General features: G+C 39.3%; 1 protein-coding gene across 11 annotated transcripts in view; it reads right to left on the minus strand.

Moving 5' to 3' along the window:
• Positions 1 to 24,969, minus strand: part of LOC104598351 (S-adenosyl-L-methionine-dependent methyltransferases superfamily protein) — a 76,980-nt gene that overhangs the window by 6,936 nt on the left and 45,075 nt on the right. For 4 of the 11 annotated variants that reach the window (XM_088891498.1, XM_088891495.1, XM_010260374.3 and 1 more), the window contains 3 exons: positions 22,255 to 22,338; positions 10,438 to 10,672; positions 9,600 to 9,811 (listed from right to left, as the gene is read on the minus strand). In XM_088891498.1, the coding sequence (XP_088747624.1) occupies positions 9,600 to 9,811; positions 10,438 to 10,672; positions 22,255 to 22,338 (531 nt within the window). Of the gene's footprint in view, positions 1 to 9,599; positions 9,812 to 10,252; positions 10,313 to 10,437; positions 10,673 to 16,529; positions 16,905 to 22,254; positions 22,339 to 24,969 lie in introns of those variants that run through there. The other 7 variants (XM_088891503.1, XM_088891504.1, XM_088891500.1 and 4 more) reach the window with 6 other exon arrangements.

Genomic DNA, 24,969 nt, shown 5'->3' on the forward strand with positions numbered 1-24,969 from the left:
CCAATTAGAAGTGATTTATTACACATTAAGGGGGCTAGAAGAGCTCGGGGTAGAACTGTTAGACAGTTTTGTATGCCCTTAGCTTCAATCAAGAATGATGTATTTTATGAATTTATCGTAAATGAAAAAAAGTACATATTTGATTCATGTTCCCTTGGTATGTTTCTATGTAATACCCTTAAACTGGACACTTAATGAGACTCGTGTTAGTTTAGAATGTTCACAGCCAGTGGATCGATCTGGGGAGACCTATCCTGACAAGGCTGACACTGTAGTGCCACCAAGTCGGTTGGGGTGGCCTGTCTCAGCTACTAAGGTGAGACCCTAGGCACATACAGTGTAGGATTAATAGAACCTTTGAACCGGACCAGATTTCCAGTATTACCCTGGACCTTCGAGATAGATGGGCAAAACTGGAAAGTTACACATAACCCCTAGACTCGATTATGATACTACACTAGATGTCGGATTGGGCTGTCTTTGATGTACCAATCAGTGAGATCCTTAGCAAGGGTCAAAACCTGGGTAGGTTGGGGCAATCCGAGAATTCATCTAAGTGGGTGATCATAGTGAAAGGATCAGCCCCTATGTCGGACAAAGGTAATGATCGGGGATGCACTCTCTCTGATGGAAACCAAGACTGCCAGCAGCCGATTTCAACCGTTGAGATTTGTTTTTGCAAAGTATATTTTCTATGAGATATAAAAGTATATATTATGGTTTATAAAATATTTGCAAAAGGTTTTAATTCTCGGGATCCATATAAGTAGAGAGTGCAACACTGTTCCTTGCAGCCGAGGGAGAGGTCCTCCCTTGTCGGGCAGTGTATGATCATTATGGGCTGAGAGGTTAAGTGTAAGACCATTGAGGATAATACCTGATGGGCTAATCTTACATCTGCCCACAGTCCCTGGTGTTATAAGGTGGCTTGGCCCAGGGACCACTTAGGGTAAGTGTTGGGCCCATAGAGCCCACAAGATGGGATTCAAGGGGTGCACTGTCCATAACAGTGTATTCGGCCAGGCCTTGTAACAAAGGCTGGGCTGAACCCATGTGACTGATGTGTAGATCAATGTTTGGGTCCCACGCCATACAAGGAAGCCCAACTGGGCGGCAGTTTGGAAGGCTAATTGAGTACATAACCTTAAATGGGCCTTAAGCCCATTTCGAACTAGGCTGATTTGATCAGTCAATTATATGGGGCAAATTCTGAGATAGATTAGCAGATAAGATAGGGTCTTAACCCTATCCACTCAGAGAGTCCAGATCTGAATGTGATTCAGATTTAGAAACCTCCTAATAAGATTAGGAGAAAGCTAATCTAATCTGCAGATAAGATAAGGGTTTATCCCTATCACCTAACGAGAGATCTTATCCAAATATGATTTGGATAAGTAGCTCCTAATTGGATTAGGAGTTGATCTTTTAGGTTAACAAAAGAAAAGGGGGCGGCAGCCTAAGTAATACACAGATCTGATTCTCTTCAGAGCTAAGAAAAATCACAGAAAGAGAGATTTCTGCACCCTGCGAATTCTCTCCTGCAGCCGCCATTGCCTTTAGTTCGATCTCCAGTTCTTGGGAGAAATCAAGATTTGATCTTGATTCCAATCTTTTGGGGAAAAGATTGGTTGGAGCTGTACTCACAAGCCATCCAGTTGATTCTTGCGAAGGGTCAAGTTCTTTTGGAAGAACATTGCTGATTCTACTCCATCCTGCACTACGCCATCTTCAGTGGGAGCAGATTTTGGATCCTTCCTTGGGTGTGAACACCTCCATTGGGAGATATTGATTCTCTGTATCAGGTATATCCTCCCTCCTGCTTCTTTTGGTTCAGATCTGATTTGGTTCTTGATTCAAGGTTGATCATTGAAAACATGTTTTCTGAAATAGGGAATTCGATTCCCTGCAAAGATGGGAGAAATTTTTGAAATTCGCCCTATTCTTTCCGCAAGATTTGGGCGTCCATGAGATGAAATTCGCCCTATTCAATTAACTGATTCTTGTTTTCTTTTATCAGTTCTTTAATTTCAGATTATTTTCTTGAATTAAAGATTTATAAAGATCAAACCCTAGACCTATTCGAACTAAGATTGGTTCAAATTGTTTGGACCGAATCTAGGGTTTATTCAAGGCTGAAAGTCAGCCCTAATTTTCCCACAAATGGGCCTAAGGATTGATGTTTAATTAAATGGTTAATTCGGTCCAACCCGTAAGGCCCAGTTTTAAACTGTTAAAACTGCCAAAAGCCCACTTCAAAGGAACAAGCTATATGGGCTGAATTGGGTAACCCTGATTCAGCCCAGATACCTAGATGATATTAATTGTTAATATTATGAATTAAAATGGGCTTCAAATGGGCTATTACAGATAATTAATTGATTGGATCAATTCCTCCCTGCATGTGATGTATGGATGTGTGTGATGTGCTACGTTCATGGACCATAAGTGCTTGGCCCATGCAGATTCGATAGTGGCTCTTGCGCACACCATGGCTGAATGCACAACATTGCCATGGTGTCCCTATTGGTCATTTGATGACCTCCCTCAATGGTGGGCCCCACACCTCCTGAAGAGGTTACATGCGGAACCCTAGCCGAATTAGGCCCACCGAAATCTGGCTTTATGAAAGTCAGTGGGAGCCACTCTGGTTTGACCTGAAATAAACTAGGGCGTAATTCTTGTTCCCTCCAGTAAATATGAATGCATGTGATAGGGAGATTCATATGATGAACTCTCTAAAGGCCTTCCATCATTAGCATGAGGATGGGTCCTTCAGTAATGAGGAAATGCACCAGAAAATGGGCTATCCATTTGTTGTTAGGCTTGTCTAAGTGTTTCATAAGATGATAGGGCCGTCATAGACCGATGTGGGAGGGCCTTCACCAGAAAATGGGAACTCTCTCACGGTACCTTGGCGTTCACGAATATGATGGGTAAGCTCTCACTGGACAGAAAGGTTTACCTGAAAACGGCTCTGAACCTTGTCTGGCAGAGGCCAAAGGGAAAACTCATATGATGAGTGGATGTGATCCTTTACAGAAAGGTGGTGGGGTTTTGCAGCTGAAACAGTTGGCTCCATGCACCCTATGTGGTTTCCCACATTTCCAGAGACAAGTCGTTGTCTCCGTCCCTGAGCAGAAGGGAAAACTCAGAGATGAGAAAATGGGAATGGAACATAGATTAAAATCCATATCTACGACTTGAACATGAATCAAATAAGGTTGTGGACTGATATTTGCTGTTTTATCAGAAAATGGCAAACGGACAATTTGCAAAGCTTCTTGACGACTACAAGCTTAAGGGCCCAAACTATGCCGACTGGTACCGTAACCTAATGTTGGTTTTAACATCTTTAAAACTGGACAAGGTAGTCAAGTCTCCTGCCCCGGAACGTCCGGGTGATAGGGCTTCTGAAGCCCGTAGGAGAGAATTCCAAGAATGGGAGGATAAAAACTCCCTAGCCCGCTGCTATGTCGTTGCTTCTTTGGACAACTCAATACAGAGGCAGTTCGATCAGATCGAACTCGCTAAGGACATATTAGATAGTCTGAAAACAATGTATGAAAAGCAAAACCGTTCTACTCGGCAGAAGGTCTTGAAAATGTTCATGACCGCTCAGATGTCCAAGGGGCAGAAAGTTCACGACCATTGTCTTCGGATGATGGGTTACATTAACGAGCTGGAAGCCATTAGATCCAGGCTAGATCTTGGAACTCAAGTAGATGTCATTCTGAACTCCTTGCCCTCTTCCTTCAATGGGTTCATATTAAACTACAATATGAACAAGCTAAATGTCAGCGTCCAAGAGCTAAGCAATATGTTGCAAAGGGCCAAGGACTTACTTAAGAAGGATGAGCCTGTGGTGATGCTTGTTGAAGCTAACAAAACGGGCAAGAAAAAGAGGAAGGCAAAGAAGCCTCAGAAGAAGACTACCAAGCCCAAGAAGTAGAAGAAGGACAGGACAGCAGATGCATGTCACTTCTGCAAACAAACCGGCCACTGGAAGAAGAACTGTCCTTAGTACCTAGAATCCAAGAAAGGTAATTTCGAATCTTGTGTCATAGAAACCAACTTATTATGACTTCTGCGTCCTGGTGCATTGACTCTGGGGCTTCAACTCATGCGTGTAACTCACTACAGGGGTTCAAGGTAAGCAGAAGGCTGAATTATGGAGAAGTGATGCTCTACTTGGGGACTTCTGCAAGCGTTGCAGCTACGGCAATAGGCACCATAGAATTAAAATTTAGAGAAGGATATATCGTACTTAAAGATTGTCTTTTTGTGCAAAATCTAAGAAGATATCTATATGCAGCAACCGCAAGGTTTTGTAGCTGCGGGTCAGGAACACATGGTCTGTAAGTTGAATAGATCTATATATGGATTGAAGCAAGCTTCTAGAAGTTGGAACATCCGATTTGACTCTACAGTCAAAAGGTTTGATTTTGAACAAAACCCGGATGAACCCTGTGTTTACAGAAAGACCAGTGGTGACAAGGTTACGTTTCTGATTCTGTATGTAGATGACATTCTACTCATTGGGAATGATGTAGGAATGTTAACTACGATAAAAGTATGGCTATCACAACAATTCTCCATGAAAGACCTTGGAGAAGCCTCCTATATACTGGGTCTTCGACTCTATAGAAATAGATTGAAGCGGATAATAGGATTATCCCAATCTGCTTATATTGACAAAATAGTCAAGATATATAGCATGGAAAACTCCAAGAAAGGAAATGTTCCTTTCAGGCATGGAGTCGATCTCTCCAAGAAGATGTCTCCAAAGACCTCTGAGGAGATCGAGAGCATGAAAGACATTCCCTATGCATCAGCCGTAGGGAGCATCATGTATGCCATGCTATGCACTCGTCCTGATATCGCCCAGGCAGTGAGTGTAGTAAGCAGATTCCAGGCCAACCCAGGGCAGGAGCATTGGACTGCTGTGAAATGCATACTTAAGTACCTTCGAAGGACAAAAGAGTTTTGTCTAGTATTCAATGGTAGTTCACTACAGATCCAAGGGTTTACAGATGCGGATTTCCAGTCGAATCCGGATGATAGAAAGTCTAAGTCTGGATATGTTTTCACGATAGGATTGTGTGCTGTTTGCTGGAAAACCAGCAAACAGGGGTCCACAGCAGACTCCACAACCGAGGCCGAATACATTGCCGCAAGTGAGGCTGCAAAAGAAGCCGTGTGGATGCAGACGTTCGTTCATGAGTTGGGAGTAGTTCCATCCAGCACATCACCCATTCCATTGTTGTGTGACAACAATGGAGCCATTGCTCAGGCTAAGGAGCCACGAGCCCACTCGAAGTCGAAGCACATCGAGAGGAAGTACCACGTACTGCGGGAGATTGTTGGTAGAGGGGACATCCTGATTCAGAAGGTAGCGTCAGCGGAAAATGTAGCAGACCCATTGACGAAGCCACTATCACAGAAAGTGTTTGAGAAACACGTGGAAAGCATGGGACTCCGGCTAGTACCTGATTGGACCTAAGTGCAAGTGGGAGCTGTTAGACAATTTTGTATGCCCTTAGCTTCAATCAAGAATGATGTATTTTATGAATTTATTGTAAATGAATAAAAGTACATATTTGATTCATGTTCCCTTGGTATGCTTCTGTGTAATACCCTTAAACAGGACACTTAATGAGACTCGTGTTAGTTTAGAATGTTCACAGCCAGTGGATCGATCTGGGGAGACCTATCCTGACAAGGCTGACACTATAGTGCCACCAAGTCGGTTGGGGTAGCTTGTCTCAGCTACTAGGGTGAGACCCTAGGCACATACAGTGTAGGATTAATAGAACCTTTGAACCAGACCAGATTTCCAATATTACCCTAGACCTCGGAGATAGATGGGCAAAATTGGAAAGTTACACATAACCCCTAGACTCGATTATGATACTACACTAGATGTCGGATTGGGCTGTCTTTGATGTATCAATCAGTGAGATCCTTAGCAAGGGTCAAAACTTGGGTATGTTGGGGCAATCCGAGAATTCATCTGAGTGGGTGATCATAGTGAAAGGATCAGCCCCTTTGTCGGACAAAGGTAATGATCAGGGATGCACTATCTTTGAAGGAAACCAAGACTGCCGGCAGCCGATTTCAACCGTTGAGATTTGTTTTTGCAAAATATATTTTCTATGAGATATAAAAGTATATATTATGGTTTCTAAAATATTTGCAAAAGGTTTTAATTCCCGGGATCCATATAAGTAGAGAGTGCAACACTGTTCCTTGCAGCCGAGGGAGAGGTCCTCCCTTGTCGGGCAGTGTATGATCATTATGGGCTGAGAGGTTATGTGTAAGACCATTGAGGATAATACATGATGGGCTAATCTTGCATCTGCCCACAGTCCCTGGTGTTACAAAGTGGCTTGACCCAGGGACCACTTAGGGTAAGTGTTGGGCCCATAGAGCCCACAAAATGGGATTTAAGGGGTGCACTGTCCATAACAGTGTATTCGGCCAGGCCTTGTAACAAAGGCTGTGCTGAACCCATGTGGCTGATGTGTAGATCAATGTTTGGGTCCCACGTCATACAAGGAAGCCCAACTGGGCGGCAGTTTGGAAGGCTAATTGAGTACATAACCTTAAATGGGCCTTAAGCCCATTTTGAACTGGGCTGATTTGATCAGTCAATTATATGGGGCGAATTCTGAGATAGATTAGCAGATAGGATAGGGTCTTAACCCTATCCACTCAGAGAGTCCAGATTTGAATGTGATTCTGATTTAGAAACCTCCTAATAAGATTAGGAGAAAGCTAATCTAATCTGCAGATAAGATAAAGGTTTATCCCTATCACCTAAAGAGAGATCTTATCCAAATATGATTTGGATAAGCAGCTCCTAATTGGATTAGGAGCTGATCTTTTAGGTTAACAAAAGAAAAGGGGGCGGCAGCCTAAGTAATACACAGATCTGATTCTCTTCAAAGCTAAGAAAAATCACAGAAAGAGAGATTTCTGCACCCTGTGAATTCTCTCCTGCCGCCGCCATTGCCTTTAGTTCGATCTCTAGTTCTTGGGAGAAATCAAGATCTGATCTTGATTCCAATCTTTTGGGGAAAAGATTGGTTGGAGCTGTACTCACAAACCATCCAGTTGATTCTTGCGAAGGGTCAAGTTCTTTTGGAAGAACATTGTTGATTCTGCTCCATCCTGCACTACGCCATTTTCAGTGGGAGCAGATTTTGGATCCTTCCTTGGGCGTGAACACCTCCATTGGGAGATATTGATTCTCTGTATCAGGTATATCCTCCCTCCTGCTTCTTTTGGTTCAAATCTGATTTGGTTCTTGATTCAAGGTTGATCCTTGAAAACATGTTTTCTGAAATAGGGAATTCGATTCCCTGCAAAGATGGGAGAAATTTTTGAAATTCGCCCTATTCTTTCCGCAAGATTTGGGCGTCCATGAGATGGATATCCCATCCCTTCAAGAACAATAAAGACATAGGTACAAGTAGTAAGAAATGATTTAAGCACTAATAATTTAACAATGAATAATGGCTAATATAGAACGGATTGGCAAAAGAGGAATCATGTAGCCAACCCCATATAGTTGGGATAAGGCATGGATGATGATGATGACGATGATGAAGAAGTAAACACTGCTACATATCTTTATTAAAGGATAACTTTCAAGGAACTATTTTATCAATCTCCTCATTAAGTCCTTTTTTTTTTCAATTCAGCCATTGTTCTCTTACCACATTTTGTCTTTGGGTGTGTTTTGTTCATTACTTGGGCACAAACATATCAAAATTTGATCCTATGTTTATTAGGGGTTGGGCTATTTTCTCAATCAGAAGAAGTATAGGTAATAGGTGTTTCAATGTTGTATCTAATAAGAACTAGGAAGTATGTAACAAGAGAGAGTTCCAATGACGAGGAAAGTTCTTTCTTTCTTCTTGTTATGCATGTTCCTAAGCATTCCTCTTCTTCTCCTAACTTAGCAATGGTTGTGCTAGAGAAAAACAGGAAAAGAATTGCATATTACTCGGTAGAAAATAGTGACTCCTCAAGTGGTTCCTTCTACTGGTGACCTTGGTATTGTTACCCTTAATTAAAATTACCATTTTACCCTCTCTTGATGATCAAACTTACCAACCATAGAACTAAAACTTTCAACAGGCCATGACTGAAAAATCAGCGAAAAAGGGAGCCTTGTTCTTACAACAAGCTTCTTCCATTAGGATCTAATCATGTGAATATTTGCATAACTTTTACAGATGGGTTCTTATTATAGATGAAGACAACCCTAAGAATGTTTTTGTCTAACTTTCACATCTATCATGTATATTGACCTATTTTCTAGTATCTCTTCTCCAAAAAATATTAAAAATAGGGAGGAAAATTTTGATTGGATAATTCCAAGAGTCCAACTATGGTGCATTTCGAAATTTTTACAGCATGTTACATCAAAATTTCAACCAATCACAATAAAGATGTCACATGGTCTACATACATTTCATTGGTTCACATTTCACAATGCGTATGCACCATAGATTTTGCCTAATTCCTAACATCCAATGCATAAGTTCTTTTCAATGCACTTTTTTCAAATGTTTAGTACTTCCCCTCAGATCACCCAAAGAATTTTTGGCTCTAAAGTCTTCCACATGTTACACCTATTTGAGAGAGAGAGAGAGAGAGAGAGAGAGAGAGAGAGAGACAGAGAGAATCACTAGTGGACAGACATGTGACTCCCTTGACCTCGTTGGAGACAGCCAGTTGTCTTTAGCAAAGCATCCCTATCTAACATTATATTCAATAATAAATTCTTAGAAGACAATAAGTAATTCATAGTTTTCAAGGTGCCAAGGCAAGGCGACAGGGGGCGCCTTGTCGCCTAGTCGCCTAGGCGATGGATTTTTTTATGTTAAAAACATAGATCCTAGGGTAATTCCCTAGGTACCATAACCATATTTCCTTAATAATATTTCAGAATTTTCATAAGAAAAGTATAAAGTTCATATTAAAGTATACAAAATCAACATATTCATGAGAAGAAAGGAAGAAGGAAAATAAAATCCAGCAAACGTAGGGGCTGAATCCTTATTTTTGTTATAGGAAAAGAAGAAAAGAAAAAGTATTGATAGTAGTAGTAGTAGTAGAAGAAGAAGAAGAAGAATATATGGAAGAAGAAAATGTGCTGATTAGATAAAATTTTAAGTTCTTCCTTACTTATTGGTTCAGGTTTTGAAGTCTTTGAGGGTTCATACAGCATTCAGTAATGTTTGTATTGATTAAACCCTAATAAATAAGAAAATAATAAAAAGAAATTAGTATATAAACACTCAAAATGATTATTTTAGTTTAATAATGTCTATCTATTTTATAATATAATCTCAAAAAAGAATGGACAAAAAAGTATTTTATAATAGAAAGTAAAAAATTGCTTGGTGATTAGGCAAGGTGAGCCTCAAAGGGGACCTTGTCGCCTAGGCGTCGCCTTGACAACTATGATGTAATTTGCCTAGACTTTAACCAAAATGGGTATCTCACAAATTCTGTCCTCAGTTCAGAGGTATAATGTTGCATGAGATATCAATCGATGTATCAGAAGAGTAGGACCAAGAGGAACATACACAAAATGGTTGAGCTTCCTTCCATAATCCAAGAAAATCAATCTCCTGAGAAATATTTGTCAACAGGCCAAGCCGACAAAGTCCAGAGTTGCAGAACTTCTCAAAAAGGGAATATCTGTCTAATGACCAAATCCCTTCACATCCAGAACTGTAGCTGGAAGAAATTTGAAGAGATAAGCCACCTCTGTCCAAAGTTGAACATGTATCGCCTTCTGCAACACATTTTTTAGAGGTAAGAAACAGAGAATTCACATAAATTGGATCTTTCTAACATGTAGAATTCAGCAAGTCCCATCAAATAGTTTAGCAATTATGATCAACCTACCTATGTTCACAAGATTAGGGAGTGTTCGACAACATGGTTGGTTTTGTTTTTGAAACAAAAACAACTTCCACATCAGCAAAACTGTATTGTTTTTGTTTTCAAAATAAAAACCAATGATGTTGTCAAACACCCCGTAGGATGATAAATTCACTTAAGATCCCAGAGTTGGGATGCATCAGATGGTGGATCTGAATCCCTTGCATGTGCAGTATGTTTGAATTGCCATTGGTAGACTATATTTATGGTACATCCAGCATGCCTTAAGTCTTAATTTTCAAGATATAAGACCCAAAATAATTTGATAGGATTTGGCTAGTAGAACAGTCACCCTAATATTCACATAGGATGATCTAATAGTATTCTCAATCTTAGCAACAAGAATAGGCTCCTGAAAGAGAAAAAAAAAAGTTATTTTAAACACACTATTGCTTCACATGTTTCAATAGGACCATCTCATGAGAGTAAGCACCATGTTAAATTCGAAGAATTTAACTCTAGTACAAGCAATTAAACCTCTTAGCACCACTTCACTTGTATGACCTTGATAAGCTTCAGAATAGTTACTGGTTGTGCAGCTTCTTTCCATTTCACACTTTTCCCAGGTTGCAACTAAGGGAAGGCTGGTTCTTTTGTCCACATGCAAATTATTCTGTAAAACCCTCCTTTGCTGTTGACGACGTAAAGCCTTCCCCTGCCGCCCTATGGAAGGACTTGTTGTTAAGATTTCTGGATAGTACCTATTAAGAACCTTGAAGGGAGATTTACAAAAACAATATGTTATTGATTAAAAGCAAAGTATTTGATCACCATCAACTATGCTAAGAAAATTTTGAACCACGGATTTTATATTGTGGATAACAGAAAACATAACTAAAGAACAAGGAAACAGCAAGACAACAAGATAAGCAAACCAAGTGAAAGGAAAACAGAACTAATCAGGCATAAATAAAATACAATCTAAACTAGTAAACCTGAACCCTCTAGAAATCTCTCCTCAGTTCCTCCTAACCAAGCTATCAGCCATTAAGATTGCAGACCCCAGGATCATTCTGAACAAACCATTCACTCTGAAAGCTGGTGCCTTCATCTCTCATGTGAGGACACAATTACCAATTAACCATGGGCCTTGAGAACCATCAGTAATCAAAAAAGAGAAAAACAAAAAAGAACCATCAGTAATCAATCCAATCATCACCCAGGAGTTACCATCTATATCCCTATTCTAAGACCTTTTGAGAATGTTGTGAAATACTTTAAGATAAAAGGAGAAAAAGGTAGATATAATGAATTAGGAGAAGAAGAAAAGAAGAGAAAAAGAAGAGAGAAGAGATTGAGGTAGAAAAAAGTGAGGTTATATGACTCGTTCATTTACTAGCATAATTATGATGGAAATTATATAAATAATCATGAATAGGTAGAAGGTTAAGGAGAGTATTATAGATTCGATCTGCAATAGTTTCAGACGGAGAATGAGAAAGAAAGAGAATAGAGAACAGAGAGGGAGAAGAGAAGAGGAGTTGGGAGAGAAAACCCTTGGCTCGAACTAGAGAGAAAAATCACTTTCTCTAGTGGGTTGTATTTATATAATTCTACTGTGTTACAAAGACAGTTATGCCCCTAATTAAGTATGGGACATAACACTTAAAGTAAAATACAAAAGGCATTACACTACTCACTTGAAGTAAGAGAAGATGACCAAACTACCCTTTTAACAACCGACTCTAACAATCCCCCTCAAGCTGGTGAGTATATGTCATAGAGTCCCAGGTCGTTACGATGTAACCCACTCTTCCCCGACTCAACCCTTTGGTGGACAAATCTGCCCATTGACTTCCTGTGTTCACATATGCAGTACTTTTTACTCCACTAAGCACCTTTTTCTCTCACAAAGTGACAATTAACTTCTATATATTTTGTTCTCTTATAGAAGACTAGATTAGAGGAAATGTGGAATGTAGCTTGGTTGTCACAATACAATTTCATAGGGCTATCAATTGAGTATCCCATCTCTTGTAAAAGGTTCTTCAACCATACTAGTTCACATGTAGTGTGTGCCATGGCTTTATATTCAGCTTCAACATTGCTTCTTGCCCCACTGTCTGCTTCTTGCTCTTCCATGTCACCAAATTCCCTTTAAGAAAGGTAAAATACCATGTAGTGGACCTCCTATCAGATATTGAACTGGCCCAATCAGCATTTGTGTAGCCTTCTATCTCAAGTCTTCCTCTAGTCTTGTATAACAAGCCACTGGAGCACCCTTCAAATATCATACAATTCTATGGGAGGGACCCTGGTGCCTGGGAGGAGATTTTAATGTCATAAGATTTTTGAGTGAATCAAACAACCCAAATCATAGGATAACAACGAGTATGAGGAAGTTTAACCTCTTCATAGAGAGCTTTGAGTTGCGGGATTTACCTATTCAGAGGGCAAATTATACTTGGTCAAATTTTCAAGAGGTTCCCACTTGTTGTAAGTTAGACAGATTCCTTTTCACAACTAACTGGGAAGTGGCTTGGCAGGGCTTAGTAGTTACAGCTTTACCAAGACCTGTTTCAAACCACTGCCCAATAAGTTTGACCCAAGAGAGATTGGGGGGTGGCCCTTGCCCTTTTAGGTTTGAGAATATGTGGCTTCTACACCCTGAATTCTTGCCAAAGGTGAAGGAGTGGTGAGAAGAAGATCAATTGGATTTCAGATGGAAGGGCTATAGATTCTATAAGAAATTGCAATTGTTGAAAGAAAGAATTAAGCTGTGGAATAAAGAGAGTTTGGAAAGATTGAAGAAAGAAAACAGGAAATTCTAGGCAAAATAGAGGAGCTAGATGGTGAAGAAGCTGAGAGAAGGAGATGGCAAAAATCTAGATGTCAATGGCTCAGGGAAGGGGATGGCAATACCAGTTTTTTTCATATGTTGGCAAATGGGAGAAAGAGGAAAAATTTAATGTTGAAATTGGAATGGAATGGGCAAGTATTGACGAGAGACGAGGACATAGCCCAAGCCTTTGTGAATCATTTCAAAACTCTCTATGAGAGTCCAAGGAGGTCTGGAGAAAACTTAGAGGACCTGGATTGGAGGGTTGGGAACAGAGAGCTGTTGGACTCCTTGGAAAGGATATTTGAGGTTCAGGAAGTCAAAAATGTAGTTTTCTCGATGAAGAGATTTAAAGCCCTAGGACCTGATGGTTTTACAATGGCTTTCTATCAAGATTGTTGGGAAATAATTGAGGGTGACTTGATGGAGGTGTTTGATAAGTTCCATGAGAGGGGCAAATTTAACTCAGGTGCAAATGCAACCTTCATCACTTTGATACCAAAGAAAGTGGATGCACTTCAACCGAAGGATTTTGGGCCCATAAGTCTGATAGGTAGCATGTACAAAATCATTTCAAAGGTTTTAGCCCTAAGAATAAAATATGTTCTTCCCTCGATGATTTCTCCAAATCAAGGGGCTTTTGTGTTTGGGAGACAAATAATTGATTAAATCCTTATTGCCAATGAATGTGTAGAGGTTAGAAGAAGGAAAAAACAAAAAGGACTGGTGTGCAAATTGGATTTAGAGAAAGCCTATGACATGGTGGATTGGGAGTTTCTGCTGAAGATTCTTAAGCGTAGGGGTTTCGGAGAGAGATGGTGTAAATGGGTGAAGGGCTGCATTACTTCATGTCATTTTTCAATTCTGGTAAATAGAGCAGCAAGAGATTTTTTTCCTGCCAAAAGGGGCCTAAGACAAGGAGATCCTCTATCTCCCTTCCTATTTACTCGGGTAACTGATGTGTTGAGTGAGTTGATCTTAAGGGAAGATGCCAACAATATGATTAGAGGCTAGAGAGTTGGAAGGGATGAAGTGGTGGTTACACATTTACAATTTGCACATTATTATGTTTTGTGAAGGGAAAACTGAAGAACTCATGAACCTAAAAAGGATAGTCCATAAATTTGAGAGGATCTCTAACCTAAAGATCAATTGAGGCAAGAGTTATGTGGCAGGAGAAAACTTAGGGAGTGAAGAGGTGATTCGATTAGCTGGAATATTGGGGTGTGAGGTAGGAGATTGGCCATTACAATATTTGCGAATTGGAAGAGAAGTTACATTTCTTTGGGAGGTAGGATAACCCTGATAAAGTCAATGTTGGCTAACTTACTAGTGTATTTCCTATCTATCTTTAGGATACCAGTGAAAGTAGCAAACCAGTTAGAGAAGATCATGAGTGACTTCCTTTGGGAACCAAGAGACACCAAAAGAGACCACCTAGTGAAGTGGGAGGTGGTTTCTAGCAGTAGAGATGAAGAGGGACTAGGAATAGGAAATCACAGGCTAAGAAATACAGCATTATTGGGGAAATGGTTGTGGAGATTGCCTTTGGAACAGGATAGACTTTGGCATAGAGTGATTATTAGCATTCATGGATTGGCAGACAATGGTTGGGATGCAGGAGTCGACCCAGGGGCTTCCCGATGCTCTCCCTGGAAAGCTATTCATGGTGGACACCTCCCCCAGATGTAGCAAGCCTTTTTGACCCAAGCTTTTTCAGGCAACTGAAGAGGCGTGGAAGATTAATGTGGAGATCCACAAGAGTAGCTATCTTATGGTCAGTCTAGGAAGAAAGGAATAATAGAATCTTTAAAGAAGTGGAGAAGTCCAAGGAGGCAATTGTAGAAAGGATAATTATTATGACTATTCATTGGTTGAAAACTTTGGATTTGTTTAAAGACTTCTCAGCTGAAGACATTTATAGGAATTGGGAAGTGGTGGCTTCTACAACTTCCATGAAACCTATTGTGCAGGAATTATGGTCCCCACCAACACAACAAAGAGTGAAATTGAATTTTGATGGGAGTTCAAGAGGTAACCCGGGCCCTTCAGGTATAGGAGTAGTTTTCAGAGATGAAAATGGCAGAATTGTGGCTTTGTTTTCAGGACCAATAGGAGTGGGGGACTCATTGAGAGCAAAGGTGATGGCCTTGCTTCAAGGTGTAAGATATGCAAAACAGTTGGGGTTACACCAAATTGAGATTGAGGGAGACTCTAAATTGTTGATTGAGTGGCTGCAATCTGGTAAGTGGGAACTTGGATTTATAGAGCCCATAAGGAAAATCCACAATACAACAAGGGAGATCGGTGCATGCTTCAAATGGACAAGGAGATCAACTAATGGTTTAGCTAACACGTTGGCTAAACAAGGGACTGTGAGGGAGAGTATGTTTTGGGCAGTTTTGTAAGAAAGATAACTGGGGCTCAACACCTACTTAGGGGTTGACAGTTGTACTTAAATCTAGAAAGTTATTTAATGAAATTACCATTTCCAATCAAAAAAATATATATATCATACAATTCTTAGAAATGCATCCCAATGTGGAAACCGAGGATTCTACATAAACTGGCTTACCACACTAACTGCAAATAATATGTTTGGCTGAGTAATGGTCAAACAATTTAACTCACCCACTAACCTCCAATACCTTCCAAGATCTTCAAATTCCTCACTTACATCAAATATGTTTGGCTCCATGGGTATTTCAATTGGTTTGGCACCCAATAGTCCCATTGCCTCAGAAATGTGGAGAACATACTTCCTTTGGCAGTCGGCACAGATTAATACCATGCTTTGACCTTGCTACCTCTATACCCAAGAAGTATTTTAATTTACCAAGATCCTTTGTTTGGAAGTGATCATGCAGAAAGGTCTCCACTCCATCAATCCCCATCTTGTCACTACTAGTTATAACAATGCCATCTACATATACCACCAACAAAATCTTCCTAGCATCTGAATCATAACTAAACACGAAATGATCAACCCAACACTATCTCATGCCAAATTCTTTTACCACCTCGCTGAATCTACCAAACCATGTATGCAAAGACAGTTTAAGCCCATTAATGGCCTTCTTCTACACACCTTATCATCCTCCCCCTCAACAACAAACCCCGGAGGTTGCTGCATATAAACTTCCTCAAGGTCACCATGTAAGAAGGCACTCTTGATGTCAACCTAAAACAAGGCTCAATCATACATAGTAGCGAGGGATATCAAAACATGGACTGAGCCAATCTTAGCAATAGGAGAGAAGGTCGTTGTATAGTCTATGCCATATAATTGTGAATAACCTTTTGCAACCAATTGAACTTTCAACCACTCCACACTACCATCTAGTAAGTACTTGCAAGTGTATACCCACTTACAACCAGGAGGAAGAGACCCCACGTGTGATTATGAGCCAGAGCAAAAAGTTCTTTTATTGCTTGACGCTACCTTGGAGAGATAGGAGCTTCTTGGACATTCTTAAGAACAAAAACAAAAGATAAAAGAGAAACAAACTAGTGATGGGAGGCAAAAAAATGAGAAACCAAAACTTACTTAGAAATAGGATGAAGAGTGCAACTGGCATTACACACTTTTTACGATTCGAATCGTGAATCATGTAGTAAATCGTAAGATTTTGACAACATTGAGTATGATGAATAATTCCATGTTCCAAATATTGCTAAAAGGGTGTATAGAAGTATTCTCAATGCGAAGAATTTTTATGTGTACACCAAAGTGAGTGCGAATTTCAGCATAATTTTTTTGGAAATTTGAAAATAATCCACTTCTTTCATAAGATAAAGCCATGTCATCCTTAAATAATCATCAACAAAAATTACAAAATACTTGTTACCATTGTATGACAATTTTATTTGGACCCCAAATGTTCGAATGGACTAAAGAAAAAGGACTCGACATATGGCTATCAACTCTAGGACTAAAGGGAACTCAGTGTTTCCCGTACTAACACAACTCACACTCCAAAGTAGAAAGATGACTCAACAACAGAACAAGAAACTTAAGTGCCTTGAGAGACGGATAACCAAGCCCATAGTGCCACTGGAGGGGAGAAAGAAATGACCAAAGAGCTACTAATGAACCACCACCATCAAGGTAATATAGTCCACCAGCTTCATGCCCTCCACCAATCTTCATTACCGTCTTGAGATCCTAAAAAATACAAGTGATAGAGCAATTAACAAACTTAGTCAATTTACTAACAGGTACAAGATTAAAAGGGAATTTGGGGACATACAAAACTAAAGACAAGGATAACGAATCAATGTTAACATTACTAACACCACAAATAGAAGATATAGAGCCATTAGCAAGGGTAACTATGTGGGATGTAGAAGACTAGGAAAGAGAAGAAAACATACCTAGAGCCCCAGTCATATGATTGGAAGCTCCAGAGTCAATAATCCAATTGGAGGGTTTGGATGTTAGACAAGCCATACATGAGTGAGCAAGGGTAGCAGTATTCTGCTATAAGGTAACCTGGAGTAACCGTTCATATTAATCACGTGGAACACTCATCATTTCTTCCCCAAAGCCATATGTAGGTGTAGAAGGTGGTTGATCAACATGCTGAATTTTATCTCTCATACCAACTCCACCACTTGTCACCGCATGATTGGCCCATGTCGAGAGTGGCCTATGTAGATCATAACAAAAGTTAATAGTGTGCCCCTCCATTCCACAATAGGTACACTTCTACGAACCATTAGTATGCCCTCTACCACGACCTCCCCTTGAACCTTGACCTCCATTATGCCCACCACCACGACCCAGCTGAACTCCCCAGCCTCCTCAATCTCCACGACCTCCCCCTCTTGTCACTGTAAAGGCAGACCTATCAGATATAGTAGGGTTCTCTGAAGGTCCAATAGAAATCCTACAGAGATGGAAAACACCTCCTCAAGAGAGGGAAGGGCAGAACCACCTAATATCTATACTCTCACCAGCTCATATTCAGTCTTCAATCCCACAAAGAATCTGGTCACATCAAGTTGTTTTCACTATTGTTTCTAAATTTTGACATCAGATATAAGGGGAGGAAGAAAATCTTATTGGGTCGAAGAAGAAGCCCCAGTTGCATGATCCCTTATATCCTAAGTGGGAGGAAGAAAATCTTATGGTGATGACTTGGATTGTTATTCCCATTGAGCTGCATGTAGCTAAAAACTTTATGCTCTTGTCTATCACCAAGGAAACTTAGGATGGCGTTCCAGATACATACAAGCTCAAAATATCGCTAGGGTCTATAAACTCCATACTCCATAGGGAGACATATAATAAGGGAATTGTGAATTTCTTGCTGGCCTAAATCCAGAATATGACTTCACTAGACAGTGCATTCTAAGTATAGATGTCTTTACTCCAGCTTAGCCATCTACTCATCTTAAAAGCAATGTTGTTGCTTCTTCTGGGTCAGGCACTCCTTCCACTGCCTTTGCCAACTCTGTAATTCCCTTATTTGTTATGCAGTTGCAGCCTTTACTTGGCTTATTGATTTGGGTGAATTTAAAAACATGACTGCTATGTTTTCCTGTTTTCCTTCATATAGAGTGGCCTCTAGTAGAGAACAAATCACTATGATTGATATATATCCCTATCTCTGGCATGGGTGATATTCAACTTAGTGATAACATTCCTCTTTCATTTGTGGTTCATGTAATTAAATTAGTTTCCTTTTTGTTAGCTCTCTTACTACAAATTAAACTATTGAACTATTGTGTAACCTTCTTTCCTGTCCACACACATTGTTTCAAGACTTGAGAACAGGGAGAAAGAAATAGGCATAAAGCAAATGGTGTTTATCTTTGATAGTCTCCTGATAAGCTGCTAGAATGTCGGTCATTTTTTGATAGTCCAGTCTTGAGAAATAAGTTTATCTTTGGCATTGTCATCTAGGTCATATTTCATTTGGTCATTGAAAGTTTTGTAAGAAAATGTTATTGCTGTGTTTGTTTATGATACAAATGCAGAATTGGGCGAAAGAAGATGGCTGTGTTTGTCAACAACACAAGTATGTGGCACAGTTTTCAGCTGGCTTACTACAGCTATTGTGCATTCCAGATGAGATGTGGGAGGAGGTTTCGATTAACTTCATTACAGGACTGCCAACATCAAAGGGGAAATCAGATCTTTTGGTGATCGTTGACCGTCTTTCAAAATATATCCATTTTATCCCTCTGCCCCACCCATATACTGTAGCAATGGTGACTGAAGCATTTGTTAGAGAAGTCACTAAGGATTCATGGGACTCCTAAGGCTATAACTCTCTGACCAGGATCCAGCCTTCCTCGGTAACTTTTAGAAAGAGTACTTTAAGCTGCAAGGAGTCAAGAACAATACCTCCACCAATTAACATCCACAATCAGATGGCCAAATTGAGATTGTCAACCGCTGCATTGAAACTGATTTTTAGTGCTTTGTGAGGGATAGGCCCCATCAGTGGGCCCAATGGTTGTCGTGGGCCGAATCTTGGTAGAACTCATCGTTTCATGTTTCAGCGGGCACTACTCCCTTCAGGATCCTCTATGGGCAGGAACCTCCATTTATCTTGCCATATAAGAAGGGGTCATCAGCCAATGCAGTCATGGATGGATGCCCCCCCCCCCACCAACGTGACAAAGTCCTACAAGATCTTAAGGCCCACTTAGCATGTTCCCAGGAAACAAATGAAAAGACACTATGATAGGAAGCAATCCTCTATTGCTACAAGGTCCTACTATAAGCTGGCCCCATGTTATTATGGACCCTTCAAGGCAGTGCAGTGCATTGGGCTTTTAGCATACAAGTTAGATTAGAGCTGCCACCAACCTCCAAGTTGCACCCAGTCTTCCACATCTCCTACTTAAAGAAGGCGGTGGGTCAGAATCAGCTTCCATGCCCCACCTTACCAGACTTCACAAAGGAAGGATGGCTTCACTTCCAGCCCAGAGAGATCCTTGATAATCTATAGATGAAGACTGTTCAATCATTCTCCAAGGAAGCTCTTCTTAGCTGGGTTGGCTTACCAGTGGAAGATGCAACATGGGAACCTTTCACTAACTTAGCTGATTAGCTCTTTAGTTCCTATAATTAACGAGGGCCATCTCAAGGAGCGGGGAGTTGTTAGGAACCTAGAGGGTCAGGCTAACAAGCTGAAGGTGTATTCTAGAAGAAGGAAGCCATGTCAGCTCCCAAGGGCAGCTAACCAAGAACCAGTTAAATGTAACTAATCAAGAAGCCAAGTTGGCGAGTGGTTAAGAGCAAATTGTGATAATCTATTGTAAGACAGTTGCAAGTAGATGAACAAGTATAAAGGAGGAATCTGTACTATGAGAATCAAATGAATAAGGAACTCACCTTATCTCTTTCTCTCCCCCTTTCGTCTCTAGCTTTTGATTCAGGATGCTGCTTCACCCTCAAAGGGAAGCTTGAATTGGGAAATAACCCAACACAAAGGCTAAATGTGGAACAGAGTTAGAAGAAGAGGAATGAGCAACATTAGCATAATCAGAGCTTTGTGAACCTCTGCCCTTATTTTGAGTTCAAGAGGATTGAATTCTTTGGAGAAGATCTCACATCCCCATGGAGAAGTTGATTTGAATGTCTTAACTCAGCCAACTCAACTTATACATCAACATTTTAGAGTTTCTTTTGCCACAAACCATTTCTTGAGTTTTGCTAACAATCAGAGAACATTTCTTGCTTTGTTGATAATATGGACAAATTTTCCAACCTTTCCTCTTCCATTTCGTTGGTAATATAGAGAATACATTGGAGACAACATCCAACCACTGCATTAAATGCTTCTCTATCACTATCTAGATGGAAGAGACTATTTTCAAATTGACCAATGCATGCTTAGCATAACCCACTAACTAATATGATATTTAAGATTCTAAATAACTCAAACAACAATAATCAATTACTAAAAATAAATACTAAAACTGACACTTAATCTGACATATAAGATGCCACATAGATGCCAGCACACCTTCTATGTGTTTGCTACATGTCACTTGGGTTATGCTCCTACATCAAAGACACTCAGCGCACATTCTACAAAAAATTCCACTTTTCTCAACAAACTATATTAAAAAAAAAAAAAGCAAAAACAAACAAAACACCTTGACAAGCCCCTCCCCTGACAAAGAAACCTCACACCTAGGATTTCAATTCCAATAATACAAAATGTGGTAAAATATATGAAAATTATTTTAATGCTGTTTTATGGTTCTGGTGTACCATAGTCCCAAATATAGTATAGATAAGAATATCATGTTCTTGTCTTTATTTTATCCCTCCAAAATCCAGCATATGTAATTGCATATATTTTAGTAATGTACACAAAATTTCTTGCTCTATTCAGGTGGTGGTTCAGCCATAGTTGTCAAGGTGATGCCTAGGCAGCAAAGCGCCCTTGGAGGCTCGCCTCGCCTAATTGCCAAGCAGTTTTGTACATTGTGTTATAAATACTTTTATATTCTTAATTTTTGGGGGTTATAATAATAAAATAGACATTATTAAAATAAAATAGTCATTTTGTGTGTTTATATACTAATTTCTTTTTATTATTTTCTTATTTGTTAGGGTTTAGTCAACACATACATTGCTAAATGCTGTATTGAACCCTCAAGACTTCAAAACCGAAGCCAATAAGGAAGAACTTAAAATTTTGTCTAATCAACACATTTTCTTCCTCCACCTTTTCTTTTCTTCTTTTCCTATAACAAAAATAGGGGTTCAGCCCCTATATTTTTTGAATTTTCTTTTCTTTCTTCTTTTTCTTCTCATGAATATGTTGATTTTCTATACATTAACACGAAATTTATACTTCTCTTATGAAAATCATGGATAATTATTAAAGAAATATGGTTATGGAACCTAGGGAATTACCCTAGGATATATGTTTTTTGCTTACAAAACATCCATCGCCTAGGCGACTAGGTGACAAGGCTTCCCCCGTCGCCAAGCCTCGCCTTGGTGCCATGAAAACTATGGGTTGAGCACAATGACACCCTTTTATGTTTCTACTTGAGTCAACTTTCTCATTCACCTATAGGTTTCCTAGTGGATGATCGCATAGTGCCTCATAGAGTAGGCAGCCCTAGGGGGTGGTTAGTGGGCCTTGGTGAAGCCCCATCAATCCCATGGTGGTGCATCTGAGGATCTACCCCAAATCACGGAGGATACTAAAAGTCATGCCACATTATTTTCTCCTTTTTCCCTTCTTTCAGGCCACATCACATCCATATAAGAATACAAAAGTCAATGTTAAGCACTGGTTTGAGATAGAAAATCGAAGTTAACGAGTTAAGAAAACCATATCATCCTTGCAATTCAGCAATTCTTTTATGGGAAACTCAAAATACAGTAGCCAATCACATTATGACAAGATCATAAGTATAACCACAGGTATAAAACAAATAATTAAAGCACAAACTAATGACTTAGGCAACGACAATAATAAATTATCATGATCAATATGGCAGGAGATAGGAAAAGAAAACAAGGAAAATTTATCTACCATCTGGAAGGCAGCACGGAAAGCATGCAACTCAAAATTCTGGAGTGCAGCATCTTTGGTTAGACTTCTCCATCTCTCTGCACTCTAATAAAGCAAACCAATGATATTGTCACTTATCATTGAATAGTAACTAACTTCTAAATAAAAGATCAACACACCAATGTCCCTTGAATCTTATTTGTTTTAAATTAGCCTCCAAACATTTTCAGAAGGCCCTTAACTAATACTAGAATCAATCAAGACAAATAGAATGGAAAACAATCCCCTAGCTCTGTCATATATTACTACAAGACAGCAAGATCAGAAGCCTAACCTGGTCAAAGTCAGATCCAAAGTTTTTAGAATAAATGACTCATTAAAGAGTATCCTTGTCTTTATGATTATAAGCAATGTTATAAAAGCACAAGGCGCAATAAAAGCGCAAGGGGCAATTTGTGCCCAAGGCACAAGGTGCAAGGCGAGACATGCGCTTTTTCGAAGCAACATGCAAAAATACAAAAATGGCAAAAAATGCAAAAAATTAAAAAACATATGTATAAACATAATATTGATAAAACTATAAACTTAAATTTCAAAATAAATATTTTAATAAATCTATTATCTAAAATTAAAATACATAAAAATAACATGTAAACAATATTCAAATGAAAATTTAAAAATATAATCACACATATAAAACATTTTCAAGCATGTAAAACCCAAAATTTCTTTGTTTTCCTCTATTGCATTACTTCAAATAGCTTATGTGATGTAAAGTGTAAACCATATTGCATCCTTGATTCTACAACTGCCTTTGTAGAAAGCTCCTTGAGGCTAGCACAAACAAGTCCATGTTAGGGTCTTAAATTCTTAATCCTTGCACAAAAAAAAATGGATCTTATAATTTTAATTGCCTTTTAAAAAGATATTTTACTAGGATTAATGAATGAACGACATTAGCAAATGGAGGGTCAGGGGGTGGAGCCTCCATCCCAGCTACTAGGTTCAAAAAGAACAAAAAGCGCAAAAAAATAAAAAAGGTGCACACAGGGCTGAAGCGCAAGGAATGGTTTAACCGTTTAAAGTGTCCCTAATTTCCCTGATATTTCCACAACATATTTCTATTTCCATGGGTAGTGACAAAATTTTACCGGAATTGACATATTCCCCAATGAACACTACCAGCACATTTCCATTTTTACTTCCATGGGTAGTGACATGAAATTTTACTGGAATCGACATATTCCCCAATGAACACTATTAGCACTATGTAGAGTCGAGTTTTTTTTTTATAAATGATTGATAATTTATTCATGATAATCAGAATGAACTTACAATACAGCCTGCCCAAAGGAGAGGCACCAGCTGGTACCTCTCCACAACAACAACAAAGTACTACATCAAAGTAGGAAATGAAAGTTTACAGAGCTGCCCAGAATAAATGTTCCCTTGATACCCCTTGCTTAGCCAACCCATCCGCCATGGTATTAGATGTTCTACCCACCCACTGATAATTAACAGTCATGTTCCTTGAAAACCAATTAGCTTTCCTCATAATATCCCTGTAGCACCAAATAACTAAAGCTGGAATTTTTAACCAACCCACAACGACTTTGGAGTCTCCTTCAATAAGCAAATTTTGAACTCCTAACTAGTCTGCAATCTGAATACTTTGTACTGCTACTAGAAGCTCAGCTCTAATAGAGTATCCTATACCCACGGAGCCAGAGAATAAAGCTAATATATTACTATCTTTATCTCTCAGCACCCCACCTATCCCTGATGGACCCGGATTTCCTTGGCTACTACCATCAAAATTCAGCTTTGTCCAGCCATCTGAAGGAGGCACCCACACAGCTGGTACCCTGTTCTTCCTGTTACTGCTACTAGCCATAACAATCCAGTTCCTCCAAATGTCATCAAAGGAATATATTTTAAAGGAATCCAATGATCTCAGCCAATGGATTGCCCTGGTCAAAATGCTATCCTTTACGTTTTGAATATTTCTCTACTCTTGGAAAATCCTCGCATTTCTTTCTTCCCAAATTGTCCACAAAGCAGCAGATCTAATGCACCTCCACATTGTTTTACCAATTTTTGTGGACCACACAAAGAAGGAAGGGTCAAAGATCTGATCTATGGCTGTGGTCAAATTCCACCTGCAACCAAACTTACATGAATACCACTTTGAGCTAGCTCAATTTTTACTTCAAACATGAAGTTAAATATTAGCTTTTGTTTGTGTAATATTATTTGGTTGATCTATTACAACCATTTACATTTTCTACGAGTTTAAATTTTGTTTTCCATTCTATCATGAAACTCTATATCTTAAGGTTTACCAACTTCAAAACATATTCTTTTGTCCATAACCTTAGTTTCTTAGCTTTGTTTAATGACTTGGAACAAGATAATAATTTTAAAAGGTGTGTCTATGCTTCTTTTATCATTTCATAAAATATCATTCCACATTTTGCATATTTTACAATGTTTCCACCATGTCTAGAATTTGTACAATATTTCCATACGATATTTCCAACATTTCCGACATGTTTCTAATATATGGATGACTGACATTTCCACCAACACCAACATTTTAAATCTTGGTGCTAGGCACATGCCTAGGTGCACTAGGTGCATGCCTTTTTTGTTAGACAGTCTTGTATGCCCTTAGCTTCAATCCGATTTGATGTACTTTTGACATTTAATGTAAATAAATAAAGTGCATGTTTGATT

Source organism: Nelumbo nucifera, chromosome 7 (assembly GCF_055504915.1).
Source record: "Nelumbo nucifera cultivar China Antique chromosome 7, China Antique-T2T, whole genome shotgun sequence".
NCBI lineage: Eukaryota > Viridiplantae > Streptophyta > Magnoliopsida > Proteales > Nelumbonaceae > Nelumbo > Nelumbo nucifera.